Here is a 14,230-nt window from a genome sequence, read left to right as displayed (position 1 = left end):
TTCTCTCACATGTATTAGGGGATAGCAAAGGAACCAGTGATGGTTATTGTTGTTTGGGCCATTTGCAGAAACACTGATTCTCATACTATGGTAAAGCCATAACATTTTGTTAACAATGAATATGGGGAGAAAGGACATTTGTTAACCCCAGGTTATTCTGAGAGCATGGTCACACAGTTCCAGTGCTTAGGTATTTACAGCATTTTCCTTTTTGGAACAGAACAAAATTTGAGTTCTACTACTACTACAAACTAATACGGCTACTAATATTTGCGATGCAAGGTCAGACCTACTTTCTGAACCACCTTTTCCCTGGTATTTTAAGTATAGTGAATATAGACTTGAAGAGTTTAACACAGCTACTTAACCTCTAAAGCACTGGAGTCTCCAAAAAGAAATATACATTTTAATTAAAAATAAGGACTTTACTTACACAATTTTTCTACTAGTTATGCAATGGAACAAAAAAATTATTACTGGAATTCTCATGGATAACTTATTTACAATTAGAACATAATCTAAGGGGCCTTGAGAAACCACTGTAAGAATAATTTCTAAAAACATCAAGCTGCAAGATGATTAATAAGGGCAGGACAGATTGGGACATTCACACGGCACTGGAGTAAGCTAAGGAAAACAGCCCCTAAGGTCCTGTCAGCTAGAGAAGTAAAATTTCTGGCAGTTTTGAAGCCAAAGACACAAACTTCTTTTCTGGAGCTTTTTTTCCAGGAAAAAAATGGAAATGGGGGGGGGGGATTGAAATATATGCCATACTTACTGCCCTACCAAAACTAAACTAATTTTACTGCTTCAACAACATAAAAGGTATCATTTCTAACTTGATTTGCATATACGATTACAATATTTGACATATTTATGGAACTTAAGTTATACACAGAAGCCCTGTGGTACAGAGTGGTAAGCTGCAGTACTGCAGTCAAAGCTCCTCTCACAACCTGAGTTTGATCCTGATGGAAGTCAGTTTCAGGCAGCCAGCTCAAGGCTGACTCAGCCTGCCATCCTTCCAGGGTAGGTAAAATGAGTACCCAGCTTGCAGGAGGTAAAGGGTAGATGACTGGGGAAGGCACTGGCAAACCACCACCCCGTAAATGCAGTCTGCCTAGAAAATGTTGTGATAGGACATCACCCTATGGGTCAGTAATGTCCCAGTGTTTGCACAGGGGACAACCTTTGCCTTTTAGTTATAAACACCTTAGTTTTATACAAGCTAAATTGCCAGTATACCCAACACCTGAGAGAAAACAGCAAATTGATGCACCTGATGCTACCCTAGTACATGTACCTTAATTTTTGCTATTTGAGAAATAGATTTAAAAGGAGTTAAACAGAAAACACAAACTTTGTGGCAAATAACATTATATTATTTGGTCAAAAAAGGGTCACACAAAAGGTCAATAATAATATCTGCACAGCTAGATTTAGTTCCAGCTAGATGCTGTTTTCTTCCTTCTGTGGCTACTGGTTAAAGATCTCAGATTGCAATGAAATGTTCAGAGCTTTTCCATGAGGCTTTGGTACAGTTTCTGCCCCACCTCAATCCAATGTTTTTTTCTCTCCAGTAAGGTAGGGCAATAAGCTAAGTTACCAATCTGTGGGTGGGTGTGTCACAGTAAAGGAACAGGTGAACAGGTCAACCACAAGAGACAAATCAGGTCAAAAGGACAACAGAGGGCATACTACAGTTGAAAATCAATGTAAGACTTGCATGTCCCCCTCATGAGGATTAAGTTTCCTTCTAGGTGCAGAAATTCAACTTTGATTTAAGAGCTGTGTATGCCCACCCTGTCTTTAAAAGCATTTTATGCATTCTAAGGAGAAAATATTTTATACAAGTCTTTTTAGTTCTCCAAAATGTCCAGTTTTTCTATTGAAAAACTGAAAAAAAAAGTCCTCAGGAAAAAAACGGGGGGAGTGGTATTTCCAAATGCTCCCATTTCCCCCCTAGGTTTCCACATCTCTACCATCAACATAACATGGGCCGCTTAGCTTGCTTCTGGATCCAAATGAACAGCCTACCAGGAACTTTCCCAGTAAGTTTAAGAGCCGGTCTACCCCTGAATGAGGGTTACAGTTTATTAGCCAAAGTGCTTTATATACGTTAATGCAATAATCCTTGCAATCATGCTATAAAGTAAACCGATATTACAGACTTAATTATTGGAATTTAGACTGATTTCTCACAACCTGGTTAAGGGCCACCCTTTGAGTTCATGGTTGAGGGAAGATCTGAACTGGGAGTTCTCAGCTCATTATGACAAAGTAGTACCTGAAGCATCCTCATTTAAAAATATATAGCATTCAAAATATTGAAAAAAATGTGACCTGGAAAAGTCTCACTCCCCACTGTATGCTATGGTGTCTAGACATTAGGAAGAATTTTCTAAGAGAGTGATTCCTCAGCGGAACAGGCTTCCTTGGGAGGTGGTAAGTGCTCCTTCCCTGGAGGTTTTTAAGCAGAGGCAGGATGGCCATCTGTCAGCAATGCTGATTCTATGACCATAGGCAGATCATGAGAGGGAGGGCATCTCGGCCATCTTCCGGGCATGGAGTAGGGGTCACGGGGTGTGTGTGGGGAAGGTAGTTGAGAATTTCCTGCATTGTGCAGGGGGTTGGACTAGATGACCCTGGTGGTCCCTTCCAACTCTATGATTCTATATAACTGCCCAAGAATCAAATACACCCTTAATTAAAATAATGAACATTAAGGGGATAACACAATACCATTTACTCAAGATCAAAAACATACACTTAGAAATTTTAAATATGGGGTATGATAGGAAATTGCTATCCTCATACAGGTATGGGTGGCAGCCAGCACAGTTAGTGTAGAATTGGAAGGAACGGTTAAGAAAAATATGATAATTACCAGTTCAGGCAAAACTAATAAGCTTTTACCAAAATCAGACACACAGACGCCACCCATTAATAGATGGCGAGCATTCACCAGTATTGGCAGGAATGTTAATCAGTATACAACATTGACACTTTATATTACACTTTGTACTTGTTTTGTATTACAGTTAAAAAGGAAGTTAGCATCTAAAAATAATGGATAGTACATCCAACTCTGACTTCTGAGTTAACAAACATAGCTTTGCAGGCCAGATTATTTTGGGCAACTTTAGAAAGCAACCAAGGTATCACTCAGGTATCTAATAACTTTTATGCCGAAATCATCCTTTCTTATCAGTAATGTTTAATTTCTGGACAATCTTGACAATCTTTAACTAATGAGTGTATTGGTAAAAAGTAATCTCAGGAATGGAAGAAATTACGTTGTGTGGATATGTGCTAAACTCAAAAGGAGCAGACTTTTGTGCTCACATCACTCCACAAATAAATAAGTACAATATGGGCAGTAGTGCTATACTGGAAAGAGATTCAGGTGTACAGCTGTCTAGGAACCTAGAAGCAACCAAATGTTAGCTACTGTCTGCCCAGCATAAATAACATATTCCTTCCCTTGAAGTTATTCAGGCATCAGAGAGAAATTGGAGGTGAGGAGACCTTGTTTGATGCCAGAGGAGGCAGAGGGACCCCACCGTCTCCTGAGTTTACAAAGAATGTGAGTGGCCGGCTTCACTTCACTTCAAGCTTGGCGATATTCAGAAGCAGCAAAAATGTCTCTTGCTGCATGTACAACCCATGATCTTCTATGAGTATCCAAAGCCTGGAATGAAGTGAATGATGTCAAGTCCTCATCCCCTCAAATCCTCTATGTGCTACAGAATGTTGTGGGGAAGTGGGTTGACTGGTGATAATGGAAAGTCCCGTAAAGTTGTAGCTGACTTACAATGACCCCATCAAGGGTTTTTCAAGGCAAGAGATGCTCAGAGGTGGTTTGCCGTTGCCTGCCTCTGTGTAGCAACCCTGGACTTCCGTGGTGGTCACCCATCCAAGTACTAACCAGGGCAGACCCTGCTTAATTTCTGAAATCTGATGAGATCAGCATACCCTGGGTCATCCAGCTCAGGGCAGTGGTTCACTAGCAACCATAAATGACAGGAAGCAAAGAGTAGAAATAAATGGACAGTTCCCCCAATGGAGAAAAGTAAGCAGTGGGGTCCCACAAGGATCAGTATTGGGGCTGGTACTATTTAATTTGTTCATAAATGATCTGGAACTAGGGGCAAGTAGTGTAGTGGCCAAGTTTGCAGATGACAAAATTATTCAGGATCGTGAAAACCAAGGATGACTGTGAAGAGTTCCAGGAGGATCACCACAAATTGGGTGAGTGTGACAAATGAAGTTCAAATGTTGGTAGGTGTAAGGTGATGTACATTGGAACAAAAAAATCCCAGTTTCAAGTATAGGCTAATGGGGTCTGAACTTGATGAGACTGAGAGGAAAAAAGATCTTGGGGTTGTAGTAGATAGCTCAATGAACGTATCAACCCAGTGTGCTGCATCAGTGAAGAAGGCCAACTCTATGTAGAGGATTATTAGGAAAGAGACTGAGAATAAAAAGGCCAATACTATAATTCCCCTGTATAGATCTATGGTGCAGCCTCAATCGGAATACTGTGTACAGTTCTGTTCTCCATATTTCAAAAAGGACATTGAAGAGCTGGAAAAAGTACAGAAGAGGGCAATCAAGATGATTAAGGGGTTGGAGCACATTCCTTATTAGGAAATGCTGAAGAGTCTGGGACTTCTCAGTTTAGGAACCAAACAATTACATACAGGGTGGAGAGAGTTGACAAAGGCCAACTTTTCACAGTAGATTTTGTTTCACTCTTGCAGCGGAGGAAAAAAAACCCTCGATTTAAAAAAGATTTTCATGGGCACGATTTATCCCTGTCTATCCCAAAGTAGTTATGGTTTTTCATGGGAACAAAACACGCAGTATTCAATAACGGTTATGTCTGTCCCCTTTGCAGGAGGCCTCCCCTTCCACCTAGCTCATGCTTTATGACCACCCCCAACTCTGCCCAAGCTCCGTCCAGCGGATTACCTTGTGCAGTTCAACTCTGTGGACATGGCCCCGGAGCCCCAAAAAAACCCCAGTCCCTCTGGTTTCCTTATATAATTTTTCTATTTGCCATGCTCCCTGTTTCCCCCCGCCCCTTACTTGGTCACTCTTCCCCTCCTTTCACGAATGGTCAGCGTTGCCCCCCCTCCCGTCAGACTGCTCCGGGGCCATCATCGCCCCCCCACTTTGCCCACTTTTCCCTCTCTTGGGTGCTGCTGCTGCTTTGCTCCATCTGGCCACTAGATGCCGGTCCCTCTTTTTTCATGGAGCTCTGCACCAAAAACTGCATAGCAACAGCAAAGAACGGACCAAAACAGGTTTGACTTGATGCGGGGATGAAGCGGTTTTCTCAAATTCGAAGCAGTCATGAAAAATAAAAAATTAGCAGCGTGGCAAAACAAAAGTGAAACCGCTGCAAGCCACCATGAAAAAATGACCAAAGAGAACTTTTTCTCCCTCTTCCAAAATACTAGAACTTGAGGGCATCCAATGAAGATGATGGGAAATAGATTCAGGACAGACAAAAATAAATACTTATTTACACAGTGATTAAAATGTGGAAGTCGCTGCTAGAGGATGAAGTGATGGCCACAGGAACAGACAGCTTAAAAAGGGGATTAGATAGATTCACGGAGGATAGGTCTACCAGTGGCTACTAGCCATGGTGACTAAAGGAAACCACCACATTCAGAGGCAGTTAATCTCTGAATCCCATGGCCAGGAGGAAGCATCAGGAGAAGACCTCACCCTCTATGTCCTGTTGCTAACCCTCCAGAGGAACTGGTTGGCCACCGTATGAGATAGGATACTGGACTAGATGGATCACTGGTCTGATCCAGCACAGCTCTTATGTTCTTATGTTCATAAACTGTGCCTTGATACCACAAATTTGGGCATGAATTAGATGCTTACACCACCCCCTACAAATTTCAGGTACAGGGCAAGATGCAGATCTTTCACTCTTCTCCCTTTCCCAGCAGCCTCATGAGAGACAACTTTTGGTGCAACTCAGAATTATGGGAGTCTTGTAAGAATTTTAATTTGGCAGTTGCTGTAAAGACAGGGAATGAGGTGAGGTTGCCCTCCTTTCCCTTCACCTGGCAGAGTTTCCACTGATGCTCCATCAGTACAAAAGACAAGTAGGGACAACATTGCTCCACGCCCCTTCTTCACAATAGTCTTTCATGGCTATTTGCTCATGGGGCTCCAGTGATGCCAAGCTTTTTTGCCCATCTCAGGAGCCTGATGGGGTAGGTAGGAAAGATGTGGACTTTCCTTCTGTTCATGGGTTGCATGACTGAACCCAAGGAGAAGAGAAACTGGGCATATAATACATACTAGATATGGGTATGTATTCACCAAGAATTCTTAAGTAGTAGAGGTTATCTGCTCCTGGATCTAGGGTACAATATGTACCATTACAACTCCTACTTGCAATAGCTCTTCCTAGTTCAATTCTATCCTTTTAGTCATTCTGATTGTTCCCTCAGCTCCCTCCCACATTAAAAGAATGGACATGCTCAAGTAAAGATACCATACTCAATACTCAAACAAAGCATTTTGCATGCCTACAAAATGTGAACTCAGTTATCAAACTGTACTTCTACCCCATTCATACATATGAGTTTAATTTAAGTTGCATTTAAGAACCAACACTGAAAAACTCTACAGTAACAGCTCAAGGCTGATTACAAGAAAACATTTTTTTAGAACATAGACATCCAAATGTAAAGGCGAGGTTCCACAAAGATGTACTCAATCCTAGCTATAACAGCAATTCTAGTTTGTTTCAAAGAGAAAAGGTTTTCGAGTAATGAGAAGCCACCTCAATTTAGAGGGCTGACTTCTATTTTCTCTTGCCACAAAAAGCCCACACTGGGTCATGGTAACAACGGAACTGAAAAAATTGTCCTTCTCCTATCACTGTAAAACTCAAATACAAATAAATGGTGGCAAAAAGTGCAGTCAAGTCACAGCACACTTACAGCGACCCAGTTGGATTTTCAAAGCAAGAGACTAACAGAGTTGGCTTGCTATTGCCTGCCTCTACATAGTAACCCTGGACTTCCTTGGTGGTCTCCCATCCAAATACTAACCAGGGCCGACCAGGCCTAGCTTCCGAGATAATGACGAGATTGGGTGAGCCTGAAAATAAATAAAGTTCAACAAATGTAAAGTTGGTCATCTCCTTTGAAGTAACTGTTTCCCCCTATTATTGCACTTCTGAATGTGTAGCATTCCTTGGATAACTCTAATAAGCAACTAGCTACCATTCCTGACCATCACTGTTTTAGGACGTTTTAGTACTTCCAATCAAAGACTAAGAAAATGTGTGAGAATAAGAAATATTTGAGCTGTTTACCATATTGTGAGTTTCTGAGGGACCTGGAAAGTAGTCAGAAGAAGCTTGAAGAGTTCTACTAACTTAAAAGTTTAAGAGTTAAGTATTTTTTTGGATACAGAGTTGGATCCAAAGATGCCCTATGGAAAGACTCTTGCTCTTTTCAGAATGCGCCTTCACAGAATGACACTTCTGTTAATTAAAGTTTTTCTAAGGACACAAAGCCACCAAGGAATTCAACCCATACGATTCATTATAGCATATTATATGTATAACCACTTCATAATAGAAAGACGTTCTGGCGAAATGGGAGAGAAGTCTTATGGTTGGATCTCATGCAAAGTCTTCACTCACTGAAAAAATTTCCAACAGCAAAGCAGGAATTCTCTACCTCCATCCCCTTGTGGAGCTCCAAATGCATCCCAGAATGCTGCTCATGAGAGACAGGAGATCCCCAAAAATAACATGAGAGGGGAATCAGCAAAAATTCCATCAGCAGAAGTTTTGCAATGGATCCACCACATTGAACAGTAAAGCATCAAACTGAAAGGGGTACGTGCCTCTGAAACTGAGCAATTTTTAACTTCTTTGTTCTAAATTCACAGAAGCATGATATAAGCAACGACAGTCCAGGACAGACAGATTTGAAATTTTGATTTAAATAATTTAAATTGCCCTACTTTCAAATTTGTATAATTTCTAAACAAGCATGCAACTAGTTGATACAAACAATGGACTAATAGAGACCAAGTATAACGGTTAGGAACACAATCCAAACCCTTTAATCATGTGGTCTATGTGCACTGCAAAATGTTATTTGCTTAGACACAGAAGATTTATCTGAGTCTACCCTTACATATGCAAAGATACTGAGTATGATAAACATGCAAAACATATCAGAAGCAAGGGCTAGTACTTACTAGGCAACACAGTATTCTATCATGGAATTACAATTTAGGCTCTATTCAGATATTGTAAACAATCCAAATTTCTTCAGTGACTGGAACAAACCTTATTACCTGTAGGGTTTGCACATTTGCCACCCAGCACACTGAGATCTGTTCCTTTCCTAGCATGAACCACAATTTGTTAAAGTAAATACTATTGGCTCCCACAATGAACTAGAGTTTGCTAAGGACTCTGGCTTTCAATCTCAGCACACAGCATGGGGGAGGGGGAGAACAGGGAATAAATACTCAGCTTGACAGTAAATCAGGGTTGTGATCCCACCCAAATAATTTCAGTATTGTCTGTGAAACCCAAACTGAACCTGAAGGTCAATGCATTTCAGAATAAAATCTTAATTTTTATTATTTTATTATTATTATTATTATGGAGCCAGAGTGGTGTAGTGGTTAAGAGCAGTGGTTTGGAGTGGTGGACTCTGATCTGGAGAACTGGGTTTGTTTCCCCACTCCTCCACATAAACGGAAGAGGCTAATCTGGTGAACTAGATTTGTTTCCCCGCTCCTACACATGAAGCCAGCTGGGTGACCTTGGGCAAGGGAAGGTGATTGTAAGCCGGTTTGAGTCTCCCTTAAGTGTAGAGAAAGTCGGCATATAAAAACCAACTCGTCTTCTAATTTGAAAACTGAACATATTACAGAACCTAAGTAGTTGCACAGCATAAAGAGCAGCAAGATTATTCATGTGGGCTCTGTGGATGATTCTGATGAGATATAGGATGGCATCTCCGGGATCCTAGCACAATGCCTTATTAGTTCCTGGATTTGACAGAAAACCCACAGTAACACATAATGGTGTATAATCTATGATAGAATCCCCACCCACCCATTTTAGACATAAAAAGACAGCTTTTAATTCAGTAGCTTGGTTCACACAAACAGCAAACCATGGCTTTCCCATTCATATTTGGATTGTCCCCCTTGCCTCTTTTTTGCAGCATGAATTTGCTGGTGCATCTGAACCAAGAAAACTGATTTGGTGCAAAAGAAAAGGGAAGGAAGGGAAGGCAAAAACCCATTTAAACACCATGAGCCAATTTGATATTATACCTGAACCATTTTTAAACTTTAACAGAATAAAAATGTATTCTCTAATTTGTTTGAATTAATCCACAGTGCATGTAAAGTTATCTTTGAAACAGATATTCAGTGTTACGGATTTTTTTTAAAAAATAGTATAAATTTAAGAAATAACTGTTTAAAAGTTTTTGACTTATCATCCAGAGATTGTTCCAAATAGAGAAGTGAACTGTTATGCAAGGTAAACAAATGGCAAAGAGTATATATTTAAGAGTAAGAGTGCTATCCATGATTTATACAAGAAGATAGTTTCCTAATATACCTTGCTGGAGCAGGGGAGAGAATGTGCAGCTACACATATGTACTGCAAAAACTGTGAAAACAGAATCCAAACCAACACAAATGACAGTAAGACTGAAGAAAAATGTTTATTACTTACATGACTCCTTGCAGGACTTTCTGGGGATCAGGATCAAATAATCTGTCAACATAATGGCGACTGCTAGCCGTGACTTCCTGTAAAAAAATGACATTTTATGGTCAATTTGGCAGAAAAAGTTTTAAATACCGAAGAAGGCAAAAATAATGTACATTTATGACTTAAACTTAGCGACAAACTGTAAAGCTATTCTGGCAGCAAAACTAAAAGACATAATTAATTGATGTCAGCTGAAGAGTATTGCACTCATGTGACTAAGTCTTAAATACGCTATGTCAGCACGGCTGCTTTGCCAACGCGCAAGCAGTGTTAGAAACAGCAAGTGTGTAAGTATATAATTTTTTATATTGGATCATTGTTATCTTTATCTTGTTCTCATGTTTATGCCGTATTCTGCACTGTAGTATTATTTTATCTTTGTAGTGGCCCCTGAGAAAGGCTATCTCAAGCCGAAACAGAACGTAAACCAGACGTCTGTAGACCAACTTATTTACCTCTTGAAGAAAAGGACACTTTCCTAGCCATATGTTCTAGGACTAATAATGTTTCCTTTTCAGGGCATTTATAAATGCTTTTGACATTCTTTGCACTACATGTATAACGAATTGTTATTTTCTTACTGTAGATAAATCACATTAATTGCAGTATATTGCTGTTTATTGTTTACAGGTAGACACTGCAGCACCATTTTGGACCTTGTTTTATTTGAAATGTACATTTATTCTGCTCTTCCAATATGGTAGTGTTAGCTTGCAGAAAAGACTTTTAAAGCCTATAGTCAGGGTTTTAGATTCAATGCTCTACTTTTAATTTCATTCCTTCTTCTGAAATTATTTATACTAGGATTATACTATACTATTTCAATATACCAATACAGATTTCCACCCATACTATAGTAACTACCTCAGAAATCACTGCATGCTTTGCCACTAAACCAGTTTCTGTAATCACTTAGGCAAGAGCAGTGGTTTTCAAACTTTTTATCTTCAGGGAACCCTTTCCACACTGACTTTTCTGACAAGGAACACTTACTTATTTGTCACATAATTAAAGTGTATTTCAGAGGACTCTGAACATTTTATAGGGTACATATTCAGTTCATGTGAAGCTCTGGCCATTAAATATGGGAACATTTTCAAGTGCTGTTTTTTCTAAATATTTGTCATTTCATAAAACTAACAAGTGACACCACTGTCAATATGATATTAGGCAAACTTGGCAGTTTCAAAGCTGTAATGAATTGTGTGAGAGTAATTAATGTTTCATTGGCTTGTAAAGTGAGGATGGAGAACACAATCAAAAACAGATATCAATCCTAATTTAAAAAATTTAATTCACCTGACTGACTTGGCAGGTAAAATCAGACCCAGAGCTAAATTTTTTATTTAAATGCCTCCCTATAGGGTTGTAATCACACACAGAGATAACAGCCAAACGACAAGAGTTCTGCTATTGGGATATTACATTTGTTGACTAAATGTAAGCCAAATAAACATGGTACAGGAAATCATGCTCAGTTTAGGGCACTAGAATGTTTCTCTTAATTTTTCTGGAAACCCAACATCACTATTGGCCAGGTTTGCTGGGTCAGATGCTGTTCCATAGAAGCCAGAAGTATAACACAAAACATACTCAACACTTTTTTGGAACAGTACATTGCAGGGGAAGATTGTTAGGTGCAACAAACTGTGGACAAGCTATTTTTCAGAGAAGTTTATACCGTACACTACCACAGATCCTCTCTTCAAGAAGTTCTTGACAAGTGTCAAATGAACTGTTCTGAAGAACAATTTGAAGCCACTAGACAATGGCATAGTAGCATAGTGACCATATTCCAGCTTCAATAGAGATGAAGTCATTGGCTAATTTAAATAACTGGACAGCAAGGCTGGAAATGGAAACCAACACAAACTCTAATAAAAATAATTGCAGGATGAAGGAGATTTCCTCCAAATCTCAGCTCACTATTTGCATGGTTGCATTTCTTGCAGTAAGTTGAAACAGCTAGTAAACTCAATTACTTATTACCAGGCCTGACTCTGAAATTTAAAGATAAAATTGGAAATAAAGAAATAAAAAACCACACTCGACATGAGTAAGAACTCCATCTTAAATGCAAAGATTCTTCTAAGCAGCACAATTAAATTAGATTATCTACAGCTCAATTAAGTACTCTTCTCTACAATTCTGAAACTTACGTAAAAATTAGCTACAGAAAAGCATTAACTATGCATCTGCAACTTCTTTTTAGAGCCTTACAGTCTACTGCGTCATTTTTTAAATATTAGATCAAGGAATCATCATGTAGGCAACAAGACTGACAACTGTGGTAAGAACACTAAAGTATAGATAAGAAAAAAGTGGCAAGAGAAATTTCTTTGAAGCAACAAGTGTGACTATCATCTTGAAGAGTACAACCCTTACTGCAGAAGAGAAACATAGAAAACGGTTGAGGATACACTTATATCAAAGCTCTGCTAGACAGGTAAGCCAGACTCTATTTAAAAGCTTTACAAAAGACTGCTCAACTTGATTGCCCCAGTTTCATACTACTGACTTCAGGTGATCAAGCAGGGCTTTGCACATCAATCTAATCCACACTCAAATATTTTTCTTCACCCCATCTCTCACAACTAAAATCAAGAATAAAAATGCTTAGAGATGTTCCTATGCAGCATTTCCAGAGATATTCCACTCATTTAACAATAAAGGATCTCTTTAGGTAGGGTTTAGGATTTGGCTTTACACTCATGCCAAACTATGCAGGATCTTGTTTTGTACTCGAACTCTGACATACAGAGAACAAGTCAATGTGAACCGGCAGGGTAGCAAAGAAAGTAACAGAGAAGGCAACACTCTAGCAACTTAAATGCAAGTTCATATGCATATCCAATAAGTCCTCCCCTGATGACATCAGAAAAGCAAACTAATTAGGAAGATAATAAAACAGCTTGAGAGTAAGCAATTATGCAAGTTTGTGCATTCAAGTACAGTAATTTCAAAGTTGGAACGTCTTTAGCACAAGAGGGGGGGATTCAGAAAAAAGGGATCATGGTTAAAAGTCACAAGTTGGGCACAAAAAACACACAAATGGAAATATTATTCACTCCGTCTCAATACACAAGAGCTGTCTGTCATCAAAGGGCTGATGCCATCCTACCCCGTGGTATCTGGCTGGACACCATACTGAAGAGAACTGAATTAAATGCATTGGTAGTCTGACCCTGCATGGCAATTCACTCTATCTTGTCAGACAGGATCACCCACAGCCCAATGCCTTCTCTGTCTATAAAATCTCTACAAAGATTTTCTATGCCATACACATCTGACGAAGTGAGAGAAAGCTGTTGCTGGAATAAACTTGGCTAGCCTTAAAGGTGCCACTTAATTCCTGTTTTGGACCGCCAAAGGGGAAAGGAACCCGCGCGAGGAAAGGCCTCCGTGTCACCCGCCGGGGAGCTCTTGTGGTGGAGGGAAAGACCGGGAGGAGGGCGGGACCCGCTACAAGCAGCCTCAGGAGGCAGTCCCTCACTCGCCCCGCTGGCCACCGCAGGGGCAGACCTGCCGTCTCCGCTCTAAGGCAAAAGGAAGCCGCCCGACGGGAGCCCCGCCACCAGGACCCACAACTGCCGCCGCCGCCCCAGGCCTCCACTCACCGACAGGACACTCATGCGGAGTGGTGTCTCCAGCACACACGCCATCTTGGTGCGCGCCAGGGCTGGCCGTTCAACCCCACGCAACACCCGGCGCCACGAGCGCTACCACCGCCGCCGCCGCCAAGCGAGACCACATCGCCGGGAACGGGGAGGAAGGGAGAAGGAAGGAGGGCGGGAGGGAGGGTTTCCCGTTGAAGCGCGAATCGGCTAACGAAAAAACTAAACTGCTTCTCCTTACGGTTGATAGCGCGCATGCGTCATAAGAACTTTTGTCTGAGGGAGGGATTATTGCCGGAAGTTGGTGGATTTACTCCCACCTGCTTACGGAACTCAGGGTAAGAGGAGCGCGGCGCGAGCTCCGCTTTTAGACATTTGTGCGTCAGCCAATGGGAAGCGGAATGAGGGCTCGGCAGCTGTTCCGTTAAGCGCATGTGCGAAGTCTAAAACCACCTGTCTAAATCTGTCCTTGGCCGTGAAGGGAGGAGAGAATTAGGAGAGTATTATGATGGAGGTAGAAGGAGAGCTGAGTTTACACATAGTCCTAGCGCGCCATCTACTGGGAAAATAGGTTTTGGGAAAAGAACTTGGAAATATTAATTTTGTTACGGGAGATTTGTACGCTTAGCGAACCACATATAACGAGCACATTCTACGACTGTATATTTCTGTGAGATTTATATGCCATTATTATTTAGAATCGGAAGGTTTCCTTTATGAAAGTTCCTTTAAATAAACAGTTTTATGTATACAAGAAAGGCAGGCTATAAATGAAGTAAGTGTGGTGCAGTGGTTTGGAGCGGTGGACTCTGATCTAGAG

General features: G+C 40.6%; 1 protein-coding gene across 3 annotated transcripts in view; it reads right to left on the bottom strand.

Annotated features, from left to right (window-relative positions):
• ARMC8 (armadillo repeat containing 8) overlaps positions 1–13,524 on the bottom strand; it is a 59,142-nt gene extending 45,618 nt beyond the window's left edge. For all 3 annotated transcript variants that reach the window (XM_056849785.1, XM_056849787.1, XM_056849788.1), the window contains exons 1-2: positions 13,414–13,524; positions 9,758–9,834 (exon numbers count right to left, since the gene is read on the bottom strand). In XM_056849785.1, the coding sequence (XP_056705763.1) occupies positions 9,758–9,834; positions 13,414–13,458 (122 nt within the window). In that variant the 5' untranslated portion in view covers positions 13,459–13,524. The remainder of the gene's footprint in view (positions 1–9,757; positions 9,835–13,413) is intronic.
• Between the last annotated feature and the right edge of the window lie 706 nt (positions 13,525–14,230).

The sequence above is a fragment of the Euleptes europaea genome, chromosome 5 (assembly GCF_029931775.1).
Source record: "Euleptes europaea isolate rEulEur1 chromosome 5, rEulEur1.hap1, whole genome shotgun sequence".
In the NCBI taxonomy this organism is placed as follows: domain Eukaryota; kingdom Metazoa; phylum Chordata; class Lepidosauria; order Squamata; family Sphaerodactylidae; genus Euleptes; species Euleptes europaea.
The sequence above is the reverse complement of the archived record's forward strand: the minus strand, read 5'-3'. Positions and strand labels throughout refer to the sequence as shown.